Source organism: Alosa alosa, chromosome 2, assembly GCF_017589495.1.
Source record: "Alosa alosa isolate M-15738 ecotype Scorff River chromosome 2, AALO_Geno_1.1, whole genome shotgun sequence".
In the NCBI taxonomy this organism is placed as follows: domain Eukaryota; kingdom Metazoa; phylum Chordata; class Actinopteri; order Clupeiformes; family Clupeidae; genus Alosa; species Alosa alosa.
In genome coordinates this window covers 8771624-8786730 of record NC_063190.1, presented here as the reverse complement: position 1 = coordinate 8786730, position 15107 = coordinate 8771624, and the positions used below count along the sequence as shown (strand labels likewise).

The following is a 15107-nucleotide window of genomic DNA, read 5'->3' as shown; positions in this document are numbered from 1 at the left end:
GCAGAGGCCATGCGGAGGGGAGGCCGGTTGTCCGAATCACCTCAAGTCAACAACTTCCTCCCTAACATCTCAACGGCTTTCCCTCTCTCCCTGTCTCTCTCCTGTGTGTGCCAGCAAAGGTACTGGAGACGTAACACAAATTTGCATAATTATTTGTAATCGTTGGGCGACAGTCTCAGAATGAATGTGAACGCGGACCCTCATGCCTCCCCAAGCACCTATCCCATCTGCTCGGTCTGTCAGAAAATGATCTTCGACAAGGTAAGTGATCTCCTTTCACATACACTGTAATCTGTATGAGTTACACAAGTTTCAGACAGTTGTTGTGTAAAACTAACAGTTATGATAACTCCTCATAAAGAACGAGGAGTGTGTGATTGACTCGCGAGAAGAAGTTCGTCACCCAGTTCACTTCAGCCAGCCAGCCAGGCGGTAGGGCTAACATAGTTCAGGATGCAGTGTTTTTTTACTGGTGCATTCACAGGTGGTTTCTTTTGATCCTGTCAGCACTTTGTGCGATTATCACCTAATGATTTACAAACTAGCCGTGCTATATATCTACAAGAGTGAGCTGGATGAGCTATCCTGGATTTGTGCGAAAATCTGGTGTATTAGTCTCGACAGTACAAGGTCTGTTTATCTCAAAACGTCAAAAAACACCAGAGTATTCAATCATGATTTGTTGTGCATAACTGCATGGGCAGTTTTAAAAGGGAAAATGTTACTTACAATACAAACATATTTTTTTGTCCAAAAGAGGTGACTGCAGCAGAATAGTGAGACGTTGAGGGGGTGGGGTAAGGTGGTGGAATTCTCAGCCTGGCCTTCTTTTCTGAGGTGCTATTCTAAGAGGTCATTCATCACTCTGAAAGTAGTGCACATGACCTAGTTTTAAATGGTTAGTAACACCAGCACATGCATGACAGAATATAGCAGTTGAGTTGGTGGGTGTACATCACTCACCAAATGCTGTGCGATATATTCATTTTATCACATGTACTTCACAAAGTATCTTAGATAGATACTTTATTGATCCTCAAGGGGAAATTCATTCTTTAAGGAATAACATCAAAGTCTAATTGCATATTAGTTGACGTGGAATTTTCATCATATTGAATTGAATGATAAATGTCCTGTTGTTTGCTCTTTGTGATCTGTTTGTGTAAACTTTATCATGATACTTTTATATTTGAAATAACTAGTTCCTTGTGGTGAAACTGGTTAGCTTTAGTCAACCACATTAGTTACCGCTTTCCGTCATTAGTTTTCCAAGTAGTGTAAAAGGCTGATAAAAGACCATTTCCCTGTTGTGCAAAATGGAGGCTTCCTTCTTGAACTTTTTGACATTTTTTTTGTAGGTGTTCGCATATACCTGCAACTTGTAGTAAGTCAGACGTGTGGTTATTTTACATGGACATTCCAAACCGAATATTTCCATTGCACTCCTACTTGCCTTCATACAACAGAACTCTTCCATTTGTTTCACTGACATGGGCACTCATGTAACAAACAACCTCCTACCCTATCACCTCTCATAGGACACAAGTGTGTGAATAGGGACTTCAGCAAAGCCCTTAAGACTGGCCAGATGTCCTATCAAGCATGCTTTGCTTTGTCATTGTCATCCTTGCAATATGTTGCACAACACTGCAGTTTCTTGGAATGGATTGTTCTTGATTACAGTGATGTTGCACCCATGAATCTCCAGACTTAATGTGAATAAGATTGGGATTGTTTCTATGTAGCACTGATGATACTGTACTGTGGGGCATCATATCTTTTGCACTTCTGAGAGATATGTTGGCACAGTATAAATTCAGCCCAGAATTATCTAGGTCAAATTGAATCAAGCACCTTGATTTAAGTTTTTTGCCTATTCTTCCAGCTGTGCTTGATTTGATGCATGAGGCACTGACCCTGATTTCAGGTCAGCAGACGTACATACAGTAGTTCTGTTTCATGGGACTTGCATTTACTTGTGTGGTACAGTGCAGAACTCGGGAGAACTCCTGGGTCTATGAAACAATGAAATCTGCCAGCATGAAAGCCTCAGTACAAAAGATTGCCCTCGGCGGATAAGAACCAGAACCTGAATGTCCTGTAATAATGTACTCACACTAGGCATAATTTTATCATGAAAACATTTAGTACAAAGCCAAGACAGATCAATACATTCCACAGCAGTGGGGGAGCACCAAACACTGTGACACCACACAATCACATGATGTTGTTTAAGTTATATCTCAGTGAGGACAGAAAGTCACATTCCAGCGCATTAACACAGACAGAACACTGTGATTGGCTTCACTCCAACTCCAGCAACATCAAAAGTGCCAAGCTCAGCCCTTCAGCAGCCTCACTCTGGCATATCACACAAGCTTAAATAGAGATCTAAGTCATGGACTAGGACTGTATGACAGCAACAGGATTTATGATTTGAAAATTAATGTTGAAGAGTATTCACCAATGTCTGATATATAATTCACTTATTACACTAAAATGTAACATCATTGTCGTTTTATTTTAAATAATGCAGAAAAAGTATTCTCAGTAGTATTCGAAGACATGAAACCTAAAATGTAGTCTAAAGGAAGGCTGAGGGGCATATTCTGCACATGGTTATGGAGCACTGACTGTGTCTTAACTGAGAATTTGATATAACTGTCCACGTTGCTTATATAACACGCATCAAAGATATGAATGTTATCTCAAAAAAGCCAGCATAATTTAATTTGTGTTTAGTCAACCCCTTGTGTGCAGCCGGTGAGGCTGCACAGGCTGTGTGTGAGCTAGATCGGTGTGAGGGTGAGTGTGTTTGATGAGAGGAGTTACCTAACCGGGACATATGCCGCTCGCACTGCTTACACACACAGACGCGGACACACACTGACACACTTCTACACATGGTGCGAATATGTTGATACGCGTGTGTGAATGCGGTCACACCACATAAAAGCTAGCGGGGGCCTTACAGGCCCTTTTGTTTGCAGTGTCTGGGCACTGGGACTGATGTTCTACTGGCTTAATGTCTGTTTGCCTTTCAGACAAGTCCATTGAGAGAAGGGACCAGAGTAAACTGTACATATGCGCGTGTGTGTGTGAGAGAGAGAGAGAGTGTGTGTGTGTGTGTGTGTGTGTGTGTGTGTCAGGGGGGGGAGTTCTGTGTAAACATTTCTGACGCAGGATCACGTCCCTGTTACATATCAGACCTACTAACTGCTTTCATGGACCATGCCATACATATTCTAGCCTACTTGTTGAGGGTTATCAGTTAGAGTTAAAATTCTAGTTAGATGTAATGTATTTGTTACATGTATGTAAAAAAAAAGCAACAATAATTTGAGACATTAATTTCTATCTTAATTTGTACTGTCTATAGAATTCAAGGCGTGTACTAATGAGAATATTTGGGTAGCTCTTTCCCTCTGTACATTTCAGGCTGTTTGGCATATTTCCACTGGTAACTACTCTGCTGTCAAAGTGCTGGTACAATGTTCAGTTTCCAGTGGACTTACAGCTTTTTATGGCAGTCTGCTGTGCGTTGGCTTTTATGATGTGAGGTAACTGAGGGGCAGCCAGTGGTTAGATGCTGGAAAATCATCTCAGCTGATATTGCGTTTATCTTATCTTTTCATTTATGGGGCCTTCTAGAGAGCAATTCTACAGGGGCTCATACAGTAGATTTAATTACACTCTGGCTTTGAATCACCATTTGAACTGTCAATGACGTATGAAGAAGCCTACTTTTCACAAAATCACTAAGACTAATTCTTAGGAGTTTAGTTCTTAGGCATATTGTTTGTTGTTGAATAGGCTAGTTATTGTTAGAAGTGACATGATGGATAATATAATAAGCACTACTTCTGCTCATTACTGGTGCCAGCTAAGTATTGCTATTGTGCTGAATGTATGCTGATGCTTTGTAGAGGCATTTTGTAGTCAGTTCACAGTAAGGTTTGAATAGCACAGGATTTCCGACCTATGACTAGAGCTGAAAGATTAATCAAATTTATCGAAGAGACATTGCCATTTCAACTAATGCAATTAGCCAATCGCAAAGGCTGCAATTATTTGATCAGCTAGCGACTCTGATCCAATGTTCAATACTGTGACATATGTATGTTTTTTAAGTTCATGTCTCCTTATGTGATCCTCAATAATCAGAGGCCAGTGTTTCCCACAAATTGTATTCTATTTGTGGTGGTAGGTTTGCAGAATTAACTTGAATGCAACAGTTTTAACAAATTAGCGCAGCGTGGTTATGATGCTAACCAGATTTAAGCACAATGTAGTACAACCTGGAAAATCATTGTGTGGTGGTCAATGTTGATTGACCACCGCCACAAATAAGTAAATGTATGGGAAACACTGGAGGCATTGTGCTCTGCATGCTAACTACTCAGACATGGCCCATCTTATTTTCATTTTCATCCTTGGATTAGTAGATAGAGCTGTTCATATTTCATTGTGGTCTTAATTGGCAGTCAATCTTGAACTGAAGATTTGTGTTCATATTCAAAGGAGAGGCTGCAGTGTTTAGCCTGAATAGACTTGCATGTTTTTTTTTTTTTTCATTCTTCATATTACTTAACCGTATATGTGTGAAACTTAGGTAGTGGTAGTAGAGTTTACTGTTATTATGACCGCCGCGCAGCGAAGCGGCGGTCATATAGGTTTAGTCAGTCTTTTTCGCATGCCCAAATTTCCGTCAATGATTCCTGGGACACTGAAAGACTGGGATACACGAAACTTGGTGGGCATATAACCCCACATGGATAGCATGGAACCATCGTTTTTCTGTAGCCCCCCCGCTGGACTGGACCCCCCGAAAGGAGGGTAGGTCAGACACAGTTTTCTGTGAATATCTCGAAAACCGTAGGGTTAAGGAAGACCTTTTTTTTTTTGTATGTTGATCTCAAGGGGCCATGTCAACCCATTCCATAACCACTCATTTCATGTATAGCGCCACCTAGTTAAACACAAAAAAGTAAAAATGAGGTGTTGTAATTGAAGGTATCTGTGACCTAACATAGTCAAAACTGCACGAAATTGGAAGTGTAGGATCATTATGACACCCTCTGTATGCACGTCAAGTTTTGTGGAATTCCGTTCATGGGGGGGGGCCACACAATAAATTAATTTATGTTACTATACACCAACTGGCCTGTAGGTGGCGGAGACAGTTTTCTGTGAATATCTCGAGAACCGTAGGGCCTAGGAGGTCCACCTTTTTATGTATGTTGGTCTTAAGGGGCATGTCAACCCATCCCATTACCACTTATTTCATGTATAGCCACCTAGTTAAAAATTCAAAAGCAAAAAATTAGGTGTTTTCATCACAATATCTCTGGCTGACAAGGTCAAAACTGCCGCGAAATTAAAAAAGTGTAGGATCATTATGACACCCTCGAATGCATGCCAATGTTTTGTGTACTTTTCGTTCATGGGGGCCTTACAATAAAATAATTTATGTGTACATTTAGTGACGTACACCAACAAGGATTCCGGGACACTGAAAGGCCGGGGTACTCAAAACTTGGTGGGCATGTACCCCCACATGGATAGCATGGAACCGTCATTTTTCGTTTTGTTCGTATGTTTGCCCCCAGGGGTCATGTTAACCCATTTCATGTGCACACATGTGCACAAACAGATACACACACACACACACACACACATACATTCACAGTAATCATCGCATTATGACACATACTCACACAGTAGACATATGTACGCTTGCATGCACAGGCACACATACAGGCACAGCACAACACACACACACACACACACACACACACCCACACACATAACATAAACATAACACAAACAATCAAGAATTTCTCAGAATTATGAACAGGCAAGATGGAGGTGGGGTTGTGAATTTAAAATGAATTTTACATGTGAAATCTATGAACTAATCATGTTTTGGTACTTGTTGTCTAGCAGATACCAGTGAGAATTGAGTGTGGATAATGCAATTTAGTGAGACAGTTAGAATCCTATAGGCCTTTCAACGTGATTTCTTTTTGTGGAAAAAATGTGCTGGACTGGGCGGCGGTCATATTTTGTACCGCTCTGCGGTACATCTAGTTCCAGATGGTCTTGGAATTTTGATGTAGGTTAGGGGAGTTGATAACAACTTTGTATCAGGACAGATTTCATCTTTTGAAGATTGTGAGACTTAAAATGTTGGCCAACATGCACACGGCCAGTTAGTGAGTCAGACTTCCTGAACTAAGTAAAGGACATCGTTTCCCTTATGAATGCTTGTGCATCTCAGGTTTGCACAGGTTTCCCCATTTTAATTGCATCACTTCTGATGTACTTCCCATTTGTAGCTGGTAGGGTTGAGGTCTGTGACGAACAGAGTAACTCCACACAATCTGCCATGATTTCAGCTGAGTCATTAACTAAGGCATTTTGATAGACTGTGAGTTAATATTGAGACACCACTCTTGTGTCTTCCCAGGAGCCGAGCAGAAGTATCCATCGACTGTATTCCACTGGCCCCAGCTCCTTCATACCAGAAGAAGAGGTAAGAGACAGCATAAGACACACACACACACGCACACACACAAACTCACTACCCTTCTTTCTCTGCATACAGATAGTGGAGGCCTGGTCTCTGGATATGTGGGTGGTGGAGCCCCACGCTGAACTGCTGTTAGCCGAGCTCTGCTCTCCCACTGGCCGGCTGGATCACCTGACCCAAGTGATGGGCCTGCATCCACACTACCTGCAGGCTTTCCTGCGCTGCCAGTTCTACCTGCTGAGGAGAGACGGGCCCTTACCCCTCCACTACAGACACTATATTGCCATTATGGTGAGAGCATAAAGTGCAGCTGGTTTATACAGCATGTGCTGTTAACTATTAACAATATGACAGATTACCACACTGATTCTTCACTTGTTATTGTTTTTGAGGCACATTGATCTTATTGGTGGAATGGGTATCTTTCACTGTTATCTGCTTTGTAGCATTTCACTTTGTATCTTTCATGTGGGATATACTGTTAGTATCGCTGGCAATTTATTGGTAGTTTGTTTGTAGTTCATACTCATATTAAGTGTGTGTGTGTGTGTCTTGTATTGAATGTAGGCAGCCGCGCGGCATCAGTGTTGGTTCCTGGTTTTACTGCATGTGCAGGAGTTTTACCGGATAGGAGTTTGTTTGGAGTGGCTGAAAGGACTGCAATATGCCAACGAGAAATTAAGAAATCTCAACACTCTCAACAAAATACTTGCGCACAGACCATGGCTCATTACCAAGGAACATATAGAGGTATGGTAATGTAATTTATGCTTTCACTGAACTATCTACTGTCCAATCATAGCAGAGTATGAAGGTGTAATGGATATTATATCAAGAACATAGTCATGCATATTTTAATACACCATCATCACACATACTCAGCCAGTAATACATAAAAAAAACTGAATAAAGTCTGTCAGACCTTGTGAGTGAATGAAAGATTGCAGATTGAAAGATGGCAAACAATATCCTTACACTAGTGTTTCATTGTCATTGTTTTTCAGGCCCTGTTGAAGACTGGGGAGAACAGCTGGTCTCTGGCTGAGCTGGTCCATGCTGTTGTTTTGTTGGCGCACTTTCACGCACTGGCCAGCTTCATCTTTGGCAGTGGCATCAACCCTGACACGCTAACTCCGGTCAGTTCCTACTGCACTTGTGAGCTTACTGGATTTGGCCAATTGGAGCAGGATATCCTTCTCAGCAAAAGTCCGGAGGTGAGTGCCCACTCACTGATGAGCAATACCAGCGTAAAGCCTGGTAAGATGTTCTGGTGAGATAGTTGAAACACATAGTCTATGGGTCAATTCAATACACTACAATGAGATTATTTACCCTGGATGTCAGTTCAAATTATTATGGCAAAGTTAGGTGTTACATGTATGATGGCGACTCATATTTACATGGAGAAACAAAAAATGGACAGACCGTGACAAAATTGAGCTCTGATAACTGTAGTTATCTTACATCACCCATGGTGTGCAAGTGAAAAGAACGACATTGGTAAGGTGTGTGTGTGTGTGTTTTGGATGTACACATAACAGGATTGAGCACCACTGTGTTTGTTTTAGAGCGAGTTGGAGTCTCTTCTGGAGAGGATGAGGAGGCTGCGTGAGGAGAAGGAGGAAGAGGAGGCCTCCGAGGAGGAGATGGTCATCCGTTTCGAGAAGGAGAAAAAGGAGAGCCTTTTTGTGGGGTCTACAGGTACCACAACAGACACATACACTATGATACCACAAAAAGAATTGAACTTGTTTGGAAGTTACAAGAAGCTTTATGTGACAAAATCAAGTCAAGTCAAGTCAAGTCGGCTTTTATTGTCAATTTCTTTACATGCACTGGTCATACAAAGAATTGAAATTTCGTTTCTTACTTTCCCATGCAGACATAGACATGCTTTAAATACAGACATAGACATACTATAGACATAGCCATAGACAATAAACATTAAATTAAAGTGCAAGACTGAAAGATAGAACATGTATGTATCAAAATAGAAATATAGGACATATATATAAAAAAAATAGAGGTAGTTGTGTTGTATATTTATATAGTCTTAACAGTTACATGAAGTTTAAACTTGTGCTTGTGTGACCTGTATATTTACATTGATATGCAGTATGCAGTAATTTCAAGTATATCAGGCTTGATGTGAAGCAGCAACCACGTTAGGCTCTTGCGCAGTCACAGTGCAGTTCCACAGGGCGGTGTGTGTGGGTGGGGGTGGGGGGGGGGGGTAGGTAGACAGGATCCTAGTTTCCTGGGTTCCTGGCTGGCTGGTGGAGTGGGGGGCTGTCAGTGATGGGAGAGTGGGTAGAGTGTTCAGCATCCTGATTGCTTGGTGGATGAAGCTACTTGCCAGTCTGGTGGTGCGGGGAGGCGGAGGCTCCTGTACCGCTTTCCAGAGGGCAGGAGGCTGAACAGTTTTTGTGTGCAGGGTGGGTTGTATCCTTGACAATCATTAGTGCTTTCTTGGTGAGGCGGGTGGTGTAAATGTCCTGCAGGGAGGGAGTGGTGCTCCAATGATCCTCTTAGCTGTGTTAACAGTGCGCTGGAGGGTCTTCCTGTTCTGATCTGTGCAGCTTCAGCCCCACACTGTGATGCTGCTGGAGGCGATGCTCTCGATGGTCCCTCTGTAGAATGTAGTCATGACAGGAGGCGTGGCACTTGCCTTCTTCAATTTGCGCAAGAAGTAGAGGCTGCTGGGCTTTCTTAGCCAGTGATGCTGTGTTGGTGGTCCAGGAGAGGTGGGTTGCTGATGTGCACCCCCAGAAATTTTGTGCTGCTCACTCTCTCCACAGCATCTCCGTCGATGGACAGTGGTGGCAGTTGTTTGTGGCCTCTCTGAAAGTTGACAACAATCTCCTTGGTCTTGCTGACATTTAGCAGGAGGTTGTTGTCTTTGCACCATTTAGCCAGCAGGTCTACTTCTTCTCTGTAGTGAGCCTCATAAGCCCTTAGTGATGAGGCCCACCAATGTTATTAATAGATCCGCAAACTTCACCAGATGGTTGGAGCTGTGAGTGGTTGTACAGTCATGTGTTAGCAGTGTGAAGAGCAGGGGCTGAGCACACACCCTTGAGGGCCCCCGTGCTCAGGGTCAGAGTGCTTGAGGTGTTGTCCCCGACACGTACTGCTTGTGGTCTCTGCAACAGGAAGTCCAGCAGCCAGTTGCAGAGGGAGGTACTGAATCCTAGCTTGTCCAGTTTGCTGATGAGTTGTTGTGGTATTATGGTATTGAATGCTGAACTGAAGTCTATGAACAGCATTCTCACATATGAGTCTTTATTGTCTAAGTGGGTGAGGGCTGGATGGAGGGCAGAGCAGATTGCATCCTCCGTGGATCGTTTGGCTCGGTATGCAAACTGGAAGGGGTCCAGGGTGGGGGTAGGGTGGCTTTGATGTGTGACATGACTAGCCGTTGAAGCACTTCATGATTATGGGTGAGTGCTACAGGACGGTAGTCATTGAAGCATGATGATGGTGATGATTTCTTTGGCACGGGTATGATGGTGGCATTTTGAAAAGTGATGGGATGACTGCTTGCTCCAGAGAGGTGTTGAAAATGTCTGTAAAACATCCTTCAGCTCTTCTGCACAGTCCTTCAACACTCGTCCTGGTATGTTGTCTGGGCCTGCTGCTTTGCGTGGGTTAATGGTGGCTAGTGTCCTCTTCAGCTGGCAGAGGACAGGTACAGGGGTTGGTCGTGGGGGAGGTGGGGTTTTCTGTGGGTGAGTGTCATTTTGTGCTTCAAAGCGGGCGAAAAAACTGTTCAGGTCATTTAGCAGAGAGGTGTTGTTCTCACAGCTCCGTGGGCGCAGGCTTGTAGTCAGTGATGGCCTGTATGCCCTGCCATAGGCTCTGTGCATCTCTGCTGTCTTTGAAGTGTGTTGTTATTTTGTCTGTGTAATCCTTTTTGCCTTCCTGATGCCCTGGGACAGGTTAGCCCTCGCTGTTCTTAGGCCAGCTACATCTCCAGCTCTGAAGGCTTTGTCTCTGGCCCTCAGCAGTCTGTGGGCGTCTCCTGTCAGCCATGGCTTCTGGTTGGCCAGTGGTGATGTGTTTTATTTCTGTAACATCATCGATGCATTTGGTGATGTAGGAGGTCACAGTGTCTGTGTATTCCTCAATGTCAATGTGGTTGTTGTGGGTGGCAGCTGTTTGAAGATATCCCAGTCTGTTGTTTCAAAGCAGTCCTGAAGTTGTGAGGCGGCCCCCTCCGGCCACATTCTGACCTCCTTCAGAACCCGGTTTGGTGACTTTTGCTCTTTGTCTGTATCGGGGGCAGCAGCAGGATGCTAATGTGGTCTGATTGCCCAATGTGGGGGAGGGTTTGGCTTTGTAGGCTTCTTTCTGTGGGGTGTAAACAAGGTCCAGGCTGTTTTGTCCTCTTGTTGGGAAGTTTACATGTTGGTGAAATTTTGGTAGTACAGTTTTGAGATTGGCGTGATTGAAGTCTCCAGCGATGATTGTGAAGGCATCCGGGTGTTCACTTTGTTGTTCACTGACGGCCCGATACAGCTCATTCAGTGCCATGCTCCTGTCACTGTTTTTTTTTGTTGCTGGGGGATGTACACGCGACCAGCAGAATCGCTAATGAATTCCTGGGGAGGTAGAAGGGTCGGCACTTAATTATCATAAACTCCGCCAGTGGAGAGCAGTGTCTGTGTACTACCATAGCGTCTCGCCACCAAGCATCATGTGTGTAAACACAAACTCCTCCACCACGTCTTTTGTCTGCTACGGCTCGGTCAGCTCGATAGCACGTTAGCTGCTCCAGGTGTATAGCAGAGTCGGGGATGTTATCGTTGAGCCATGATTCAGTGATAAGTCACGCAGCAGTTACTCACTGTCTTGTTTGCTGATCTTAGCAACCGAAATGTAAAAAATAATAAATGATCACTTTTCTTATCATGTATCCGTCTTTTTGTCTGAGGTGAAATTAGTGTCTGCTTGTGCCTGAACAGACTTTGATGACCAAATGATTTCACCGTCCAGAGTTTCACGTTTTGTCGAAGATGCTGCCTTTGGTTATCAAGACTTTGCCCGACGAGGAGAGGACAACCCACCAACATTTCGCGCACAGGTATTTTAATTGTGTACTGTCCAGCATATGTACATCTGTGTGTTTTTACAGGTATATTAGAATAAAATAATAATTTGATTGTTTAAGATGCATGCCTCTTACTTTGTAGGACTATTCATGGGAAGATCATGGATTCTCGTTGGTGAACAGATTGTATTCAGACATTGGCCTGCTCTTGGATGAAAAATTCAGGACCGCTTGTGATTTAACCTACTACAACATGGCCAGCCGAGAGGGTGTGGACACCAGCATGCTACGGAGAGCCCTTTTTAACTATGTCCATTGCATGTATGGTATCAGGTAAGAAACACCAACATGGTAAAATGCATCAGATGAGCAGCACTGTTGCCTTTGATTATGTAAGTCTAATTCATGGGACCTCTGTGTGTAGGTATGATGATTACGATTATGGAGAGGTGAATCAGCTTCTGGAACGCAACCTGAAAGTTTACATTAAGACTGTGACCTGCTATCCTGAGAGGACCACACGTCGCATGTATGACCGCTACTGGCATCAGTTCCGCCACTCTGAGAAGGTGTGTTTCAGTGTGTGTCTGTGTGCCTGGATGCGATTGTGTGTCTGTGTGTCATTGTGTTTGATTGTGTGTCTATGATTTAGATTTGTGACATAAATGATATGTCTCTATAGGCTCATTGATTTACACATTCTAACTCAAGGAAAAGGAACCAATTAAAATCAATCATTCATGTATTCATTCATTCAACCCTTATTTATTCTCTGAGGTTCGGAGAGTCCTCATTTTCAGTGAAGCTGAGATTACAGTAACAATGAAATAACAACAGACATCGGATAATAATTGTGGTAAAAAGTAAACAAAGTAAATCACATATTGGCTAGTGATACTGATACTGTCTGAATAACTAAATGACCTTCATTTTGCCGTTCCCCTCCCCAAGGTTCATGTGAATCTTCTTCTGATGGAGGCTCGAATGCAGGCGGAACTGCTTTACGCTCTTCGTGCAATCACACAGTACATGACCTGACAGGACAAAAAGGCATTTCTGAGCTACTTCCCTCTGTCACTACTAACCTAGATGCCTGTTTTTACCGCCCCACACTCTCTTTTTTCCCCCTTTTTTTGTGTATTTTATCTCTACCGGGGCACTGGTGGTTTGAAACACTACAAGAAGGAAAAGCCCTCCCATTTTTTAAAGCCCAGCAGTCTTATGCCGAACACTATAAGTGTGAAATGAGGGTACATTGAAGTGCTGGTATCAGTATTATTTGTGTACTGAAAAATGTGCAAAGTGCAATATTTCTCCTTAGATTTTTTAAAAAATGTATATGGTAAATAAATACAAGATATTAAAGTTGCCTGAAGAGTAATATTATTTAGTTAATGAGTTTCTTCAGAGACCAGACTGAACTGAAAATAAAGAAAAATGACAGCAACGAGCCAACAAAGATAATAGTCCTGATCATTCACAGTATTTGTGATGGACTGGCCTTATCTACCACACCTTGTCCAGTTCCTCTGGAATTTTGCTAATTGTAATTACAGATTCTCGTAATATTGCAATATCACTGCAAAAATGCTGTCATGGAATTTCTGCATTATTTCTGCAATTTTCAAGAATTCCTAAAGGAGATTTTTTGTCTTCAATATTCACAACAAACCATCTGAAGATACTGGAGGGACTGATGTATCCATTTAAAGGGCAGTTGAACTGATGAGTATGTTTAGTCTGAAAAAAGTTGAGCGTGTAGTCTTCACTGGAAAAAAAAAGCTTTTTTTCTTTCATCTAAATACCCACTGAGCAAATGATCAACAATGACCTGCAACAATGATGTATCCCTTCTTCTGGCCACAATGAACTTTTAATTTAAGTTAAAATTTCAAGCTGTTAACTGCTGAACTTTGTGGTCACTGATACATGATATTGACCTTCAGATCCTTCTCATCCCAAAGGCGAACTAATAAGATCCGGGGTCTATGGTTGCCAGGGTAGCTAATAGCAGTCATTGTCATGTTCATGGCACTAGAATGAGATCCTGTGTGCTTTGTTACATAATCTTGGGGGTGACCACTTGAACAGGGTAGACTAGTGGTGAAGGGATGTGCACGGTCAGATTGTGCTCGGTTAATCCTAATGGGAGGGTAGTGTGTACCAAGAAAACATTCCTCACACCAGCATTAGTCTGTACATACTGTATTGTACGAGGCAGGGTAGATGGATTCATGTTGTTTACAGCAAGCCAAAGTAAAAATTGTCATCTGTATTGTTGCCACAGACATCAGAGCAGAATTTCCTTAGTGGTTTAATTTCTTTTCCCCCCAACCAAATGCCCAAATTTAGCTTTATCTTCTTAATAAGCATGAGTGGAACCCATTGTTAGCCACAGCCTGTCGCTGCTTCAGGTTCCTACATGTTGGCCATTCAGAAATGCCTCTCTGCACCTGTTTTGAGCATTGGTGGCCTGTATTTGATTGCCTTATGAGAGACATTTTATGTTTGTTTTTCCCTCATACATCCATCTCTCCTTTACTGCACAATTACTCTAAATATCGAAAGAATGTAATGTTTGAAAACCCTGAGAGGGCAGCTAGACATCCCCTTGACCTCTTCGACTGTGTTTCTGTGTTTACGTGCCTTACAGCCATATGGTTTGGAGTTCACACAGAGATGTTTTGTTTAAATAAGCAGGTGTACTTGGGGGATATCAGTGGACTATGTGTGTATTGTATCGTATAACTGATGGATAAAGATGCTGTGAACTCAAAATTTGCACCAAAGGTTACGACATTTGTAACATGCTGTGATGACACTCCACACAGTGACCATATAATGCTGCTGTTGACCAATTATTTGCTTTTCATGTGCAATGTAACCAAACCAAAAAAATACTTCTATTCTTTTTCTTCTTTCTTATGTGTTTGTCCATGTTCAGTATTTGAATATTTGTTTGATTGTAAATTATTACTAAGCTGTATTTATCACTACAAAACAAAGCATAACACAGTCTAAGAAGTTCTTATTTTGAAAGTTGTGGTGCACAGCTAACACCATCACAGTTGCACATTTGATGCACATTTCATTGTATATTGTTAAAATGCGATATCCAGAAATAAATTCATGTATATGTTGTACATATCTCTTCTGTGGTTTATGGTTAACGTGTACCTGTCTACCACTACCAACAGTGCCGCCCGCCATAAGTTTTTTTCTGTATAGAGTGTAAGAGTCTACCAGTGGCATTTTTTCTGCCTGATTATTTTACCAAAACCAAATTAAAGACCTGTAATAAAAGTTTTCGCTCAACTTTTGCAGTGCATCATTGAGTAATTAACATAATATATTGTTTTGTTTTTTGAAATAATATCTGCATAGACATTGTGTATTAAACTTTGTATTCAACATTTGAAAGACATTGCCCTTTAATTCCAAAGTGGCATATGACCACATATGCACCCACTATAACCAAGATACTTTATCAACTGTCTGGTATAACTGTTTAGTAAAGGATGATAT

The 15107-nt window shown here is 42.3% G+C and overlaps 1 protein-coding gene across 2 annotated transcripts; it reads left to right on the top strand.

Annotated features, from left to right (window-relative positions):
• sesn3 (sestrin 3) lies at window positions 1-14894 on the top strand. Of its 2 annotated transcripts, XM_048227473.1 has the most exons (10): window positions 1-261; window positions 6470-6535; window positions 6608-6823; window positions 7100-7282; window positions 7537-7746; window positions 8101-8233; window positions 11497-11615; window positions 11725-11915; window positions 12007-12151; window positions 12534-14894. In XM_048227473.1, exons 1-10 carry the CDS (start codon window positions 181-183, stop codon window positions 12618-12620), a joined length of 1431 nt encoding a protein of 476 aa, XP_048083430.1. In that variant the 5' UTR covers window positions 1-180; the 3' UTR covers window positions 12621-14894. The 2 variants fall into 2 exon arrangements, with proteins under 2 accessions (XP_048083430.1, XP_048083422.1); XM_048227465.1 differs by having other exon boundaries at window positions 6470-6823.
• Window positions 14895-15107: the final 213 nt, after the last annotated feature.